General features: G+C 44.4%; 3 protein-coding genes across 6 annotated transcripts; 1 reads left to right on the top strand and 2 right to left on the bottom strand.

Annotated features, from left to right (window-relative positions):
• Positions 1–2,308: 2,308 nt before the first annotated feature.
• On the bottom strand, positions 2,309–5,928 carry MRPL30 (mitochondrial ribosomal protein L30). The gene is made up of 5 exons (XM_064438861.1): positions 5,792–5,928; positions 5,278–5,358; positions 3,490–3,636; positions 2,578–2,651; positions 2,309–2,491 (listed from the first exon to the last, which is right to left on the bottom strand). The coding sequence occupies exons 1-5, from the start codon at positions 5,840–5,842 to the stop codon at positions 2,359–2,361; spliced, it is 486 nt and encodes a 161-aa protein (XP_064294931.1). The 5' UTR covers positions 5,843–5,928; the 3' UTR covers positions 2,309–2,358.
• On the top strand, positions 5,816–10,103 carry MITD1 (microtubule interacting and trafficking domain containing 1). 4 transcript variants are annotated; one of them, XM_064438748.1, is made up of 8 exons: positions 5,816–5,913; positions 6,160–6,214; positions 6,560–6,661; positions 6,785–6,921; positions 6,999–7,085; positions 7,735–7,850; positions 8,205–8,265; positions 8,353–10,103. In XM_064438748.1, exons 3-8 carry the CDS (start codon positions 6,613–6,615, stop codon positions 8,446–8,448), a joined length of 546 nt encoding a protein of 181 aa, XP_064294818.1. In that variant the 5' UTR covers positions 5,816–5,913; positions 6,160–6,214; positions 6,560–6,612; the 3' UTR covers positions 8,449–10,103. The 4 variants fall into 4 exon arrangements, 3 of the variants coding, with proteins under 3 accessions (XP_064294818.1, XP_064294827.1, XP_064294807.1); XM_064438757.1 differs by having other exon boundaries at positions 5,833–5,913; positions 6,160–6,204; XR_010370674.1 differs by lacking the exon at positions 5,816–5,913 and adding an exon at positions 8,048–8,127 and having other exon boundaries at positions 5,923–6,214; positions 8,353–8,371.
• Positions 10,104–13,167: 3,064 nt separating this feature from the next.
• LIPT1 (lipoyltransferase 1) lies at positions 13,168–15,293 on the bottom strand. The gene has a single exon (XM_009501439.2). It carries the CDS (start codon positions 14,415–14,417, stop codon positions 13,296–13,298), a length of 1,122 nt encoding a protein of 373 aa, XP_009499734.2. The 5' UTR covers positions 14,418–15,293; the 3' UTR covers positions 13,168–13,295.
• Between the last annotated feature and the right edge of the window lie 214 nt (positions 15,294–15,507).

The following is a 15,507-nucleotide window of genomic DNA, read 5'->3' as shown; positions in this document are numbered from 1 at the left end:
GGAATTTTGCTATCATCTTAAGTCAGCCTGCTTGTTCCCTGCACAAAAAGGCAGTATTGCTTGCCTGTGATTCATGAAGACTTACACGAAGCATTTACAATGCTCCAGTAATGAAAGGATGTGGACAGACACTGTGTTTGTGCACCCTGTTGGTTCAGGTTTTAGACCTGAGAGCAAATGATCAGAGAACATGTGTTTATAGAGAGAAGGTTTAGGATAGCAGATTGACTGTATGACAATAGTAACCTTGGAGGAAATACCATTCCAGAAACACACAAACCTACATATATATTAAAAATTTTAAGAAAATACAATTTCCTTTTTAATGAACAGTGCCACCTTGTCCTTTAAAGACAGCTGTAATAATCTCTTGTAGCTGAATCTTACCCAGAAATAACAGGTACTATCTAAAGCATTTTCAGTTTTCTGTACTCAGGAAGCAGTTATTAGCTCTGCTCTCACTTAGGTAGTTTGTCACACGCCTTTTAAGTTGTGCAAGCTTGTTCATTAACACACACATTCTGGTTTACATTGCAGTACTTTTGAAGGTTGCAGCATCTGTATAGAGTAATGAATAGAAGATCCATATTCATACAGATACTGTTTGACAGAGCTGGCAGCACTCCCTCTGTTGGAGATTCACCAAGCTGCAGAGCTGTGGACACAAATCCTGAATGCGCTTGGTAAGGCTGAGCGATCCTGGCTTTGGTGCTCTGGGCCACCAAGCCTGATACAAGACTTAATTTCCTATCCCTCAGCAAGACCCGTTTGCTTAATTTTCTGGGCGTAGGACTTGTACCATCTCTTTTAAGCAGACCCTGGACCTTGGATGCGCTACACGTCCTTCAAAAGGGCTGAAATTCCAGCTTTACTAAGTATGTCCCTGTGGGATCGTGGTCAACACCACACAGAGACTGCAGTTATAACACTGCAGCGCAAGACAATCCAGCTAGTGGAAGGAAGGAGGGAGAGAAGAAAAGTAACATTCATTTATCTGCTTTGCTTTTTCCTTGCTATTCTATATACTTCAGACTGATACCAGTATTTTCTGTGCCCTTCCGACTACAGCCTGTATCTTCTTGAGAAACTGAGGTTTTTCCGCTCAGTTTTGCATTTCTGCCTTCAGCCTGCTCATAGGAGCCATTACAGCCTTCAATGCCACTAGGATAGCCTATCCTTTTTTTTTCCTCCTGGGCTCGTGGTTTCCAGCTTTTGTGTTCCTCTACTGATACATCTATCCCTTCAAACTCCTACTGGTGTTTACTCTCCTCTGCAACCATGCAGAAAAAATAAACATTCATTTTCAGCAACTGTATCCTTCTGATCTTCTCACAACATACAGTCATTAACTCCTCTACAGTGTATCTAGTGTGGGAGAGGCTCTCAGTGTGTTAAACTGTGGAACTTAGGTTCCTTGGAATGAAAACTACTAGCAGTGGCTTCCTAACTTTGGCCATAATTCTTAAAACTGTCAATAAAAATATGCACACAGTACTGATCATGATCCTTCAGTAGAAGGTGCTATTTTATAAGCTTGTAGCCTATAATTACTAACTTGCATCAAAAAAGTATGTTTCAGGGTCTCCAGATTTCTACAGTTTGCAATTTTAGAAGAGGAAAAGCATCAACTTTCACATAGACTGCAGCTCTTAGGCTATTATTATTAAACGTTTAGGATCAAGAAATATGTACAAAGTGAGAGCATGTTTCCTGAAAGGCAAATTATACAGCCTGCCAGGATGTGAATCACTCCTTCTGTTTCTCCCAAATGGGGAGTTCAGGTACTTTTTAAGCTACAGAGGAGGCCAAAGGAGGCCAGACTGCTAAGGAACAAGTGCCAGATCTGGATGACTGAGGTAAGTCACCCAAACACCTGCCTCAACCAAATGACACTCTCGGTGGATAGTCAGTCGATTTTCGTGTAACTGTTAAACAAAGGGCTTTTCAATTCCAGTACCTTCCTTCGCACAGTAAAGGCGAAGTCATGCACCATCATTGTAAACCTTTACTGTCAGCTGGGAAATTTCCTCATCGTCATTAGTTAGATCTATTCTACTTAATTCTCTGCTTATCTGACTTTATAAATAAGTTCTCTAATAGCTAACCATAAACTGCAGTCATCTAGCCAAAAAGTTAAAACACAAGGAAAGAGAGCCTATCATTCCTTAAATATTTCAGGCAAATGCATACCAATACTGAATTTTGTATTTGTACGCATGCAATCTTTCTTTAAGCACCAGTGTCATCTCTGTTACTCATACCAGACAGGGTAAGAATTAAGCTTACATTTCATACACAAACTCTTAACTCAGGAATTAAATTATTTATTTTATAAAACACAAATCCAACCAGCACACCTTACGACTTAATTTCTTTCTGCTCCACAGGTTTCAGATGCCGTTTAATGATGAGCTCTCCCTTGTTCGTAAGAAAAGTGTCCGACATTTCCTCTTCTGTTGGCAATCCATAAGGTAGTTTCAGTGGCTGTATTCTATGGGCAAGAGAGTTTGCTTAGTGAAGTCCTATGACTAGAAGAGAGTTACTTTAAGTGTTCCAAATTAAACAAAGTTAACAAACCTTATCAGATGTTTAATAACTTTCAGTTTGGAATTCACAGAAGGGATGTTTTTATGCAGTCTTGGCTGATGCGCCTACATGAAGGATAGAACAGGTTTTACAGATGCATTGCCAAAACCCAAATCTCTGTTCTCTGAATTTTTCATGCTATCAGTAAAAATATAAACATTTCCAAATATAAAATTTAGAAAAATGTCATGCATTAAGAACATACATAAAAAATATGAAATCAGAACTTGATATAATTCAATTCCAGTAAAATGACAGATTCAGCTTTACTCCCATTAGATTGCCAATAAATTCAAATTTCTTCCAACTGTTAAAAATACTATAAATGTAAATACAGGAGTTTAGGGGTAAGACCACTTGTTTCAGTTAGATCTTACGTTGATCAAGTATGCACTTCTTTTTCTCTGTAATATAACACTGAGTAGATGAATCCTTGCACAACGTGCAGTGGGCCTAAAAATTTTGGATAAACATCTTTGACGCAAACTCTTAAGAGTCTTGGATTTGGAAGCCTTTTCATTAATAAACAAGTCTTATTTGTCTACCTGCAATATCTGAATTGGTACCTGCAATACCCATAGAAAAACTGAATTAGAAGTATTTACAGATCTATTTTTATAATTTTTTAGCAGAATTTTTGAGGTAAAGTTCTCCCCAGGCATGAAAACAATACCATACAGTGATATTCTGAATTCCCACTAAACAGGCATTTGACATTAATGTTCTTCTCAGCTCTTAAACACATCATCATTTTCTCAATTACGTTTATAGCAGCTGTAAAGCAATCCAACTTTTGTGACTGCAAAATTGAGCTCCTTAAAAAAAACAAAACACTACCTTAATTCTACCCTATGTTTCTACATTTCTGATGTACGCAGTAAGTATAAAGAACAACAATCATACTTTATCCAGTCCGAGATCATGTACTATCTTCTTTTCCCAATATGGGCGACCAACAACACTTTTTATTCTAGTAACAACATGGATTTTGTGGGGCTGCTCAGGGTCACCACCATACTTTTCATGATCTCCAGGCCGTGGCTGAAATACCTAGAATAAGAAGTTCACAAAAACAGAGGGTTTTCTCCTAAATATCTGAATTATTATTATTATTATAGTTAACAAAATAACTCTCTAAAACATACTTCAACCTTGGTAAAAATCCTTACGTGTTTAACTACCCTTCTTTTCAGAAGGTCAAAGTACTAACAGGTGATCTCAAATTTAGCTTCTATACCATTAAGCCAAACATACTTTTATAATGGTTTGCTGATGAATATACATTAACTCTTGAGTTTGGCCATACAACTGCATAGAAGTACATGGACAACACTCTATACCAACACAGCACTTAATTCACATGCACCTCATTAAAGAAACTCTGCTTAGCCTCTGTATAGTTTAAGGCTTTAAGAGTTATTTTAAGGAAAAGAGTCAACTGACACCAGGCAGCATCTTGCAGAAAGATAAGCTAAAAATGTAGATGTAAAAACATAGGATACATCCTATGTATGAGAAGTCAAACTTCTCATCTCTTTGGTTTTAGTTATTTATTGAATAGACTATTTCAGTTGGAAGGGACCTACAACGACCATCTAGTCACAGCTGCCTGACCAATTCAGGGCTGACCAAGCTAAAGCACGTTATTAAGGGCATTGTCCGAATGCCTCTTAAACACTGACAGGCTTGGGGTGTCGACCACTTCTCTGAGAAGCCTGTTCTAGTGTTTGAGTGCCCTCTTTGTAAAGAAATGCCTCCTAGTGTCCACTGTAAACCTCCCGATGTGGCTTTGAACCATTTCCACATGTCCTGTCGCTGGATCCCAGGGACAAGAGCTCAGCACCTCCCTCTCCACATCCCCTCCTCAGGAAGCTGTAGAGAGCCATGAGGTCACCCCTCAGCCTCCTTTTCTCCTAACTAGACAAACCCAAAGTCTTCAGCCGCTCCTCACAGGACATGCCTTCCAGCCCTGTCACCAGCTTTGCTGCCCTCCTCTGGATGCATTCAAGTACCTTTAACATCCCTCTGAAATCGTGGGGCCCAGACCTGCACACAATACCCAAGCTGAGGCTGCACCAATGATGAGTACAGCAGGATAATCCCCTCTTTTCACCAGCTGGCTTTGCTGTTTGATGCACCCCAGGATGTGATTTGCCCTCTGGGCAAACTTGTATTGAGCCTGCTGTTGATCCACAGCCCCAGGTCCCTTTCCAGCAGGGGTGTTCTCCAGCCACTCCCCTCCTAGTTTAGACTTGCTCCCGGCGTTTCTCCCTCCTAGGTACAGAATCCAGTATTTTGCCATGTTAAATTTAATCCCATTGATCATAGCCCAATGCTCCAGTCTACCTAGATCCCTCTGCAAAGCCTCCTGTCCCTTGAGGGAGTCAACAGCATCTCCCAGTTTGTTATCATCAGCAAACTTACTAATAGTGCACTCAACTCCTGCATCCAGATGATTGATAAAGATATTGCACAAAACTGGCCCTAGAATTGAACCCTGAGGAACACTGCTGGTGACTGGTTACCAGCCAGATGTAGCCCCATTTTGGGCTCTGCCCTTCTGCTAGTTCTTCACCCAGCGCACCGTGACCCTGCTCATCTCAGTCTCTAGAAGTGTCCCATACTACTGAAAGCACAGAATTAAGCAGGCCAATACCTACTTTTCAGTTTATTATCTAGTATAGCACATACCGAGTCTGGAATTCTCGACCTGGTAAAGAGAGAACGAGCCCACACTGCAGACACCATTCCCTCCATCCTCTTCCCCAGCATCTGCAAAGAAGGCAAGACATAAGTTGTCTGGACTTTCCTTATAGCACTTTATACTTGCAAACAGATTATACGGTCACTCAAATTCAGATCGGGTGAGCGTGTAACCCGCGTTTATTCGGTTTCTGGGTGGCTGAAGAACAGACTGCGCTAACGCCGGGCAGCTCCTCGGTCTCTCCCCTCAGGGAAGACACCCACCAGGCCCCGCGAAGCTCGCAGCAGGGTGAAGTTTGGCCCCTGGCGACACCCGTAACCGCCCTTCTCTCCTTCTCCCTCTCAGCGACGGCGGCGGGGCGCCGACAGGCCCGTTTTCCGCCGCCCCGCGTCGCTTCACGGGGGAGCCCCCCTGCCGTCAGCGGAGCGCGTACAGCCGGAGGCGCGACGCCAGGGCCCCGTCGCGCCCGAGCCAAACCCCGGCCAGAGCTGCCGCTATCACCTTCCAAGCGCCTACGTGCCCCGAGCAGGCTCGGCCCGCCGCAGCCGCCATTTCCGTGAGGAGCCTTCCGGCCGGGCACCAACGCTACGGCACTTCAGTTCCGCGCCGGCGGAAGGACAACGGTGAGACACAATCCCTTCCCCACCCCTTCTCCTCCGCTTCGGTGTCCGTTCCCCGGCGGCGGCTGAGCCGGCGCGCATGCGCCGAGCTCCGCCCGCCGGGCTGCTGGAGGCTCGTCCGCCGCCGCCCCGGTCCCCGCCGCTTCGCCCATGTCGCGGGCGGGGGGCGATGGCACCGCCGCGCTGGAGCGGGCCGGGGCGGAGATGGTGAAACGGGCGGTGGAGCTGGACTTGGCCTCTCGGTTCCAGGAGTCGCTGGTGTGCTACCAGGAAGGCATCGACCTCCTGCTGCAGGTGGTGAAAGGTACCGGGCGGGTCGGCGGCGGGGGTGGCGGCCGGGCCAGGGGCGGTCTGGCAGCCGTTTGCTACAGCCGTTGGGGCGGTTAGTTGAGAAATGCACGGCGGTTTCGTCGGAGGGTGCCAGCCGGGGGTGGTTTTGGGGAGCCACGAGCCGCGCTCGCCGCCGAGGACCCCGGTCCCCCGTCGCCTCATGGGGCGGGAGGGGAAAGGTGGCGGTCTCGCTCCCCCCTGTCGCCTGAGGGGAGATGGCCGTCTCTGTCTCCCCGGCACAGCGGGGGCCAGGCAGGGCTCAGCTCCCCGTGCTTTCCCCGCCCGGAGGAGAACGGGTCTGTGTGCTTCCGATTCACAGCCACGAAAGATGAGGCAAAAAAGCAGCGTTACCGGCAGAAAATATCCGAGTACATGACCAGAGCCGAAGACATTAAGAAACAAATTGAAAAAGAGAAAAAAGGTACGGAGCTGTGATATACCCCTTCCCATTTAAATACCAGTTGTTATGTGAACATTTTATGGGTGAGGTGCTTAACACAGGAATTATGATCTCTACTGAAAATGAAGCTTCTTTTCTTTTCAGATGGCAAATACCATAAGCAAATCAGGATAGAGGAAAATGCAACAGGTTTCAGCTATGAAAAGCTTTTCTTAGAGTACCTTACTGAGGTTGTTTCTGAAGTTTGGGTGGAGGACCCATACATTAGGCATATCCATCAGGCAAGTAGATAGTCAGTGTAACTGATGCAGATGTAACTACTGAAAAAATTCCAAGATACTAAATTAAACTTTTACAGTTGTATAACTTCCTGCGATTCTGCGAGATGCTAGTTAAGGGGCCGTGCAAAGTGAAAACAATCCACCTCCTCACTTCCTTTGATGAAGTAAGTATCTCAGCTTTCATTTTTGTTTCCCCGTACTCAGGTGATACCACATGCAAATGAGCGTACATAGATATATAAAATATTTTTTTAAAATATAGATTTGTTCTTACTTACCAGTACTTGTTAAACTGAGGCTCTGATGCCTTCAGCAGGGAATAGTTGAACATAAGTAATTTTATAAGTTCAGAGTTTTCTGATAACTCTAACAAATTCTTGGTAAGCAGGATCTTAAATGGAAAAGATATTATTGTGAAAATTTTGTTGATGGAAATGTCATCAAAACCAAAGCATCTATTGAGATATGGGGTTTTTTTCTTTCCTAACAGCTGTATATAGATGTCATTTTAGAGGCTTTGATGAGCTAAAACGTCTGAAACTGTCACTGCATTTATTTTGGCTCAAATAGTAATTAATATCTACTTTCAAAGGGCTGAGAGTGAGTTCCTCCTCCATGTCCCTTAGCAAGTGTACCTGTGATCTCTCTGCTTTTTATCCTGTCTTTGAAACTGAAAATCTGCCTTCATCCAAGTTACTTTCTCTTGGTTTAATTTGTTACTAAAAAGTTGTGTTGGTGAATTTAGGAAGAGGTGACCAGAAGTAGAATATATGGTTAAACCCCCCACTGCCACATTATTTTTACTTTTAACAGGGTAGCGGGAGGAGTCAGCAGATCAGTGGCTTGGAGGAAATACAACAATCATTGAGGAACCATGAAGTAACACTCAATATTGCATTTTCATCTTCAATACATGATCGTGAAATTAGGTGGGTGATATAAAAAAAAAATCAGTGAAGGACAGTTATTTGAAGTCAGGCTACTTAACCTTAACTTTTGAGGCAATTTCTAATTCCAGCTGTGGTTAAGAAAAGTGGAAGGCAGTAGCCTTGACTGGATAAAATTAGCCCTCCATAGTTTCATGTGTTCTAACTGTGAGCATAACAGTATGTGTCTCTTTATACAGAACAGCATCTTCCACGGTTCATACAGGTATCGGTGACACTAGGAAATAACTGTGATTGAAACAAGGAGCTTGTGCATCAGGTGGATATAAGGTTTTTTTGTTTTTTTTTTAATTCAACATACTTATGGTATTAAAATTTGTGAATTTTTTAAAACAGGTTCAACAATGGATGGATGATTAAGATAGGAAGGGGTCTTGATTATTTTAAGAAACCCCAGGTAAGAATGCTTTGACCTCTTTAAATAACTTACACTGTAGAAGAGCTCATTCTATGCTCACCGTGTCAATTCTGTTAATTTCTGCAGGGTCGTTTCAGCATTGGATACTGTGACTTTGACTTGCGACCTTGTCATGAAACAACAGTGGATGTCTTTCATACTAAACATACAAAGAAAATGTGATCAGATATGACTGCTTTTACTGAGTGTTTTTATAAGCATAAAAATGTAACACTGGAAGATGTGGCTTGAGTGCAGCTGTCCTCCCTCTGAAGCAACTCTTCTAAGTACTTAGTCCAGCACACTTTTATAATCTATAGGTTTAAGAATACCTGAGACTTTTCAGTCTGAGAAAACACAGCTGTACAATTCCTCCGCTGTACTTCTCACATAATCTTAATACAATCCGTGTCTAGATTTGGTCTTGATTTTATAACAGACCCTCAATACTGTTGCTCAAAGGCCTCTTTACTGTCATTTCGCCTTTGACTTTTATTTCTTTTTCTTGAGCAACCTTTGGTTTTTATATCTTTAATTGAGCATCTCACAAACATTTGAAGCTGGGCAGCCACATGTCCTCTTTTATAAGCAGGCTTATTTATTTCCTTTAGTCCTGCTACTCTAGTTATGACTACTGTTCTGCTGTGTTTTGGTCAATCCCTTAATACCTGATTTCACAGACTTTGCTAGTAACCCCAAATCTGGCATTCCATTTTCCAGGCTCCTTGCATGCAAACATTCTAGTGTTCAATATACAGACATTTGAGGGTCGTCTTATGTGTCTCTGCATGATGGATTTTAGGCTGGAAAGGATGCAAACATCTGTGTTATTTTTCCTTGTCACTCCTATATGTTCTTTTAGTCTGTGATGTATGGTTCTATACCTGATTTCCATCCTTCGCATTAAGTGTGAAAAGGTTGTATGATCCTCTCCCAATCTTCTTCCCAGACTTCCAAGTTTAATGTCCTTCCAGCTAGTCATGCCAGTCTAAAGTGCAGTAAGGTATGTCCCTGCTACTAAGATAGTCCCCCCCAAAAATAATAATTGATTTTTAAATTCTCCCAGAAGTTGGATACCCTGAAACTTTCTTGTTAATAATGATTCTAAGGAACATGCCAATTGGAAAAAAGACCAAATCTCTTCTTGTCTTCCCTTCATTCTCTGGAAAGAAGAAGGTATCACCTGAGCTGCTGCTTCTTTTTCTCCTAATACAAGAGTTCTTGATAGTTGTCAGCAAGAATCCGCATATCCTGACATGAAGAACAGGCAGTGGCCTCTTTCACAGGCCCCATCAAAATCTTTTCAGCCTCAGGACTGATAGGTGCCTTACGTTTTCTGCATCTTGTAATACAATATGCCTCCATATTGTAGTAGCATGTTCATTGCTAGAAGTTCTTCTCTCTCCTATGTTTCTTTTTGCTGATGGCTGGTGGGTTCCGTTATCCTTTTTTTAATTATTATTTGCTTTATTCTTCTTTCACCTCTGTCATCTAATGCTGCTATTCTTTTAGTCTTGCCTCTAACACAACAGATCTATTCCAGAGCTATCAAGAAACAGAGCTAGCCTTTGCCTTGTTCTCTGGGTCGCAATTTGCCAGTGGTCTGCCTTCTTTAGCCTTTTGCATAATAGTGTCTCAGCTTTTCAGTGTTACATCAGCAAAAATAATAACATACGTGCCACAGTAGCTGTACGCTACCAGTCGGTCCCCCCAGACATTCCATAGAAGCTCCCCGGCTTGCTGCTGTGATGCTAGGTTTCTGGTCACTGTCATTGGTTTTATTTGGTTGTGTATAATATATGCCTATTTTTAATGGGAATAAAAGTTATTTTTTACTACTTGTAGTTTTAGTCATCTGTTTGAATTCTTCTCTGCCCTGCATAGGGTAATTCCAAGAAGCTGGGTAATGCCTTATAGATCAGCCATTTTTGGGAGAAGGATCACTGTAAATACAGAAAGCTTCCCAAATGTGAGGCTTTGCACCTTTTATCCTAGTCCAGCAGTTTCAAACATACAGGGGCAAAACAAAAAGCCACCTTAAATATTTTAGATCGACTTGATCTTAGTACTTAATTGGAAATAAAAATTGTTACTGCTTTCTGCATCTTGTAACAACGTGTCTCTGTTCGAGTAGTAAGCCCCTGTGATGTGGTCTGCAAATACCATAAGAGGCAAGGGTGGACTTCCCTCTCATGCCTGTTTGTTGCTAGGACCTTTTCTGTTTTCTAACTAGACTTTGGTTCACTAGTTAAGGCTGCAGATTTCCTTGCAGATCTCCTGGATATGCAATATCTGTACATAGATGCAACTAAAAGCTTTTAGTGACGTACCAGTTGGCGCTACACTGCAATGTTTACCTTTAAGCCTTCTAACTCTGCATAGTTCCTTTCCCTGACAGTAGGAACACTATGTATGAAGAGGAATCAGCATCAGTGACTGGGGAAAAAAAATTATCAGAGCAATCTCAGAATACAGTTCTGCAATCATTTTACTGACTCCAAGCCATGTTCTTCTGTGCTGCTACTTGCACTTACATAGTCAGGACAACCTGGATTGTGCAGCCAGGACCGTCCTGGCATCATCTGTGGAGATGAGCTTAAGCCACCTTCCCAGCTGGAGTCAGCAGTGTGACTGCCAGTCCTAGCCAAGGGCTGGATTCACCCCCTCGGACTGCTCTTGTTAGCTAAAGGTGGGTCCCTTCTGCCATGCCATTTCCTCCTACCGAGTGCTGGTCAACCAGCCATCTTTTAAAGATGACAGTGCAAGTAACGTAGTAACACCTCACAGGCCTTTGCAGGCCTCACTTGTTAAGAAATACTTTAAGCTAATGGTCTCATCTGCATGATTTAATTAGCAAAGGAGCAAAGTATTCATAAAAGGATATACTACCTAGGGCTTCCTAATCTGTTCTAGGTCCTCCTTACCTGAAGAATTTAAGTCACTGCTGTTATGCATAACATCCTGCTTATTTGACAGTTTGGTGAAGAACAAGTTGTGTAATGTAGAAGTACTTGAACTCTGTGACTGCCTCCCTTCAGCAGAGATCCTATCAGCAGAGGCTGTCCCTGCTGCTCTGTGTTCTCTCCTATAGCAATAAATCACTGCCATTTTGACCTGATGAAAATTGCATTCCAGTTACTCCGTGACAGAATTTGCTACTGACTTGGATTCAAACATCCTGCTCTACCCAGGAGGACGGCAGACTGATCCCTGCCAAAACCCCCTTGGTGCCACTCAGAAAGGTAAGGGACCTTTTGAAATCCCTACTGGAGCTTCAGACGAGGGTTGTCTGTATGGGCAAGGACACGGGAAGTCAGGATGTCTTTAGAGACCTAATGGTAAGTCTTTTTAAGTCCAGCGGGGTCCAGTCACCCTAACTTTCCACCCAACTTTTCCTTTGTGCCACAGCCTCAGAAATGTGATTAGAAGAGCCCCAAGGACATAAACATTATTGCTCCTTTACTTCTTTTAGGCCAGACCGGTCCTTATTTATCTTGCCCTATTAACAGCAAGATTTTTTCTTGCCTAACTGATACTGGTGTTTCTCAATCCACTTCATGTGCCTCTGATTTTCCTGCAGTTCCCTTATCTCCAGAAGATACTAAATGCTCTTGGTATTTCAGGACAACCCATATGTCATCCAGTAACAAGCCCTTGGTCTGTCACTATCATCTGCCTCATTTCTGGATACCATGCTTTGCTTTTAAGTCCCACCACCCCAGCTGACCTTCTGGGAAAAAGCTTCTGTGTAAATTGGCTTGTGCCATATATTGTGCCCTGAATGGAGTTTACCTTGATGTGCTCACACCTCGACATGGTGAATTTATGGCTTTTTTCGCTTGATGAACCTCCCACTTCAACTAACTCCACTATTTGAGGGCAGTTCAGTGAAGAAAGAGTTGTGTAACATAAAGGTATATAAACTCTGTAACGGCCTGGTTCACATCAGCAGAGTCTATCACTGCTGCGCTGGGTTCTCTTTTACAGCTATAGCAATAAACTGCTTCTGTTCTGACCTGATTAAAATTGCATTCTGCTTATTCGGCAACAACAGTGAAATACATCTTGAGCCTTTCTTTCATAATGTTACTTTATCTTGAGCTATTATTTTTATTTAATATGAAAACTGTCATTTTCAGTTCACTATTGCCTTTCATCAGCAAATTTTCTCCTAGGTGCTAACATAAGGAACTGTTTCTCCTAGATCTGTACTTGTGAGTGTATTTCCTAATGCGGAAGAAGTATTCCCACTTTTAGCTCGGATACCAGCACTTACGACAGCAGTGACTCCCAGCTGTGTGCCAGGCAGTGCAGGTACAAAGGAGGCACTTATGGCCTCTGTCCCAGGTAGCCTCTCCTGCCCTTCTCACATAAACCCCCACACTGAACTCCCTAATCCTTCCCCCACTTTCGCACATGTGTGGACAAAAGCCCTACCTAACCCAGGTGGAACTGCTGGACTGATTCACTATGCAGTGGCGACTTTAGCTTACTGCCATGCTTGTAGTGGGGGCAGAAGGTCACCAGCACTCTGCAAGAAAGGACTTGGAACCAGAAACCAGGGGGACATCCCTTTCCACATAGGTCAGGGGTCAAGATGTGGCCTTTGAGCTACTGTCTGCAAGGAGGAGGATCCAGGCTGGGGGATCCGGTGCAGCAGCACAGCAGCAGCTCCTTGCCCACCCACCCCATCCCACCCGTGTCAGCCATTTGTACTTTCTCTGCTACAGAGCCAGTCTGGGATGCCGCCACCATTTTCCCTGGTTTAAGCAGCAATGACGTCTGCCTGCAGAGAATGATACAGGGCTGCAGCCTATTACAGTGGCTTACATCCTACAGTTTGGGAACCCCAGGTGCAGGCAGTGTGAAATCTAATTGCCAGTAGGTAACATGAAGCAAAACCACAAGATTAAACAGCTTTAATGACTAATAAACGAGAAAAATTAATCTTGTAGAAATTAATGTTTTGATTTTGTTTTCAATAAATTAACTTAGCAGCAGAAATTTAGCTTACATTTTGAAAAGGCAAGTCACATTAACATTACCATATTCTCACACAGCAGATTCCATCTGCTGTGCAACTCATCGTCTTGTGGACACACCCTTAGCAATGTTGTTGCTAGTGTAGTGGTTTCATTTGGGCAAAACTTACTGCCAGTAAGGCTCTTCACCAGTTCACTGCACAGCGCAGGTGGCAGCCACTGCTCCGGCAGATCAATGTTACAGACTTCAATCCTTCCGTGCTTTACATCCATATCTACTTTAACGTCAAGAACAGAATCCTTATAGACCATGTTAAAACAGGTGCTAACGCTGAACTTCGGTGTCTTTCCATACACCCATTCCCAGGTTTGTAGTTCTTTAGTTTTATTATTAATTCCAGGAAGCACAGTCTCATCAGCTGGATTTATTAAGATGATACGATGATCTATGTGGTGTTGCTTAGCATACTCTTCAGCAATGGCATCCAGGAGCATCTCACAAGTTAAACTAGGATCCTCTTCAAAGAGATTTTTCACTGAGGCAGGCACGCTAGGAGTGGCATTGCTTTTTAGCCCTTTATAAGGGCTCTTTAGCACAGACGATAAAACAAACTTGTCTGCATTACAGAGTAAGGTACAGTGGTGATAAGCAGTGGTCCTTCCCAGCTTTGCAGCAGTACCTGAGATTTTGTATTGCCTGTCTAGCAAGATGTCATATCTGTCAGTAACATGTACATCTAACTGGGGACGCAAGGCTTTCAGTGCCTTCACAACTAGTTTCAGGTTTTCTGTTCGTTCATATTTTTTTCTGGTTGTAAAGAAAGTCAAATTGATATTGCCTAAGTCATGGTAAACTGTCCCTCCTCCGCTTCTTCTCCTGGCTAGTTTTATATTTTTTTGCCTCAGTAGCCTGAGGTTGCATTCCTGCCAGGGATTCTGATGTCTCCCTATTACCACAGCAGGGGAATTTCTCCAAAGGAAAAGGACCTGTCGGTTCTCTAAATTCATGTGGTCGTGGATCCAGTCTTCCACAGCCAGATTTTGGTAAACATCATTAGAAACAGACTGGATAATGAGGCCTCCACTAGTTGTGCTTCTGAAGCCAGCTTTTGGAGTCCTGAGGATGCAGGATAGCTGAAGGCAGTTCTTTAATGATGACTGGAGTACCATGTTTTAAATAACCAGACAGCAGACGGAAGGAATGCTTGATCTGCTAAAGTTGGACATGGCAAGTGTACAACCTGCTGTTGTGACAGAAATGAAATGCTAGTGGCAGTCATGATGCAGTCATGCCCCTTCCAAAGCAGCAACGCTCCTGAAGTGATGCGAGTTGCAAGGCATGCTTCTCCTGAAGCTAGCGATGCCGTTCAAACCCTGGCGTGGGCTTAACGTAAAAGCTGGGGTGGTCAGAGTAGCTTCTTCTCACAGTCCGTGGTGCCTAGAAGACCAAAGGAAGAAGTGCAGTTAAGCTGTGTATTTTCCCCTCACTCAATACAGTCTTGCCAATACAATTTCACTTAGCGTATTTTGCTAAACTTGATTTTAGTACTCCGGTTTTATTAGAGGTTTGGGGTTTTTTTTTCATTGATCTGATAAAAAACGGGCGCCACAGTTGACGAGCTTGTTGGGTCAGCGACGAGCCAGGCGAGGCGAGGCGAGGCGAGGCGAAGAAGCGGGCTCCGCCGAGCGACCGCCGGCCCCGCCGCCATTTGCTTCCCGCCGCAGGTGCTCCCCTCAGCCGCGGCCGCTCCTCCAGAGAGGCAGCGCCGCAGCGGCTCCCTTCGGCGGCCACCCTTCGCCGTACGGCAGCCGGCCCCGTCCCCCCGCCGCCGGGCTGCACCGAGGGGACGCAGCCCCTACCCGCCATCGTCCCCGGCCGAACTACCGGGGCAGAGGCCGGTACTCACGGCTCCCCGCCGCTCCCCCGGCGCGCTCCGTAAGGCCTTCCGCTTCCCGAGGTGAGAGGTGCCGGGGGCGGGCGCCCGGCCGGCGGGGCTGTCCCGCCATGCGTGAGGGACTGCCGGCCGGGGGGGGGCGGGAGGGACGGCGGGAGAGGCGCCGGCGCCCCGACGATGGCGGAGTGGTGCGAGCGGCTTCGGCTGCGAGGGGCGGGAGCGGCGGGGGACACGGGGGAGCTGTGGTGAGCGAGAGTGATCAGCTGCTGTGCAATGTGCAGCCAAGCAAATTAAGACTCTTCAGCCTGGTAAAAACAAAACAAACAAAAAAAACCAAAACAAAACCCCAACCAAACCCAAAATCA

This window comes from Phalacrocorax carbo, chromosome 1, assembly GCF_963921805.1.
Source record: "Phalacrocorax carbo chromosome 1, bPhaCar2.1, whole genome shotgun sequence".
Lineage (NCBI taxonomy): Eukaryota > Metazoa > Chordata > Aves > Suliformes > Phalacrocoracidae > Phalacrocorax > Phalacrocorax carbo.
The sequence above is the reverse complement of the archived record's forward strand: the minus strand, read 5'-3'. Positions and strand labels throughout refer to the sequence as shown.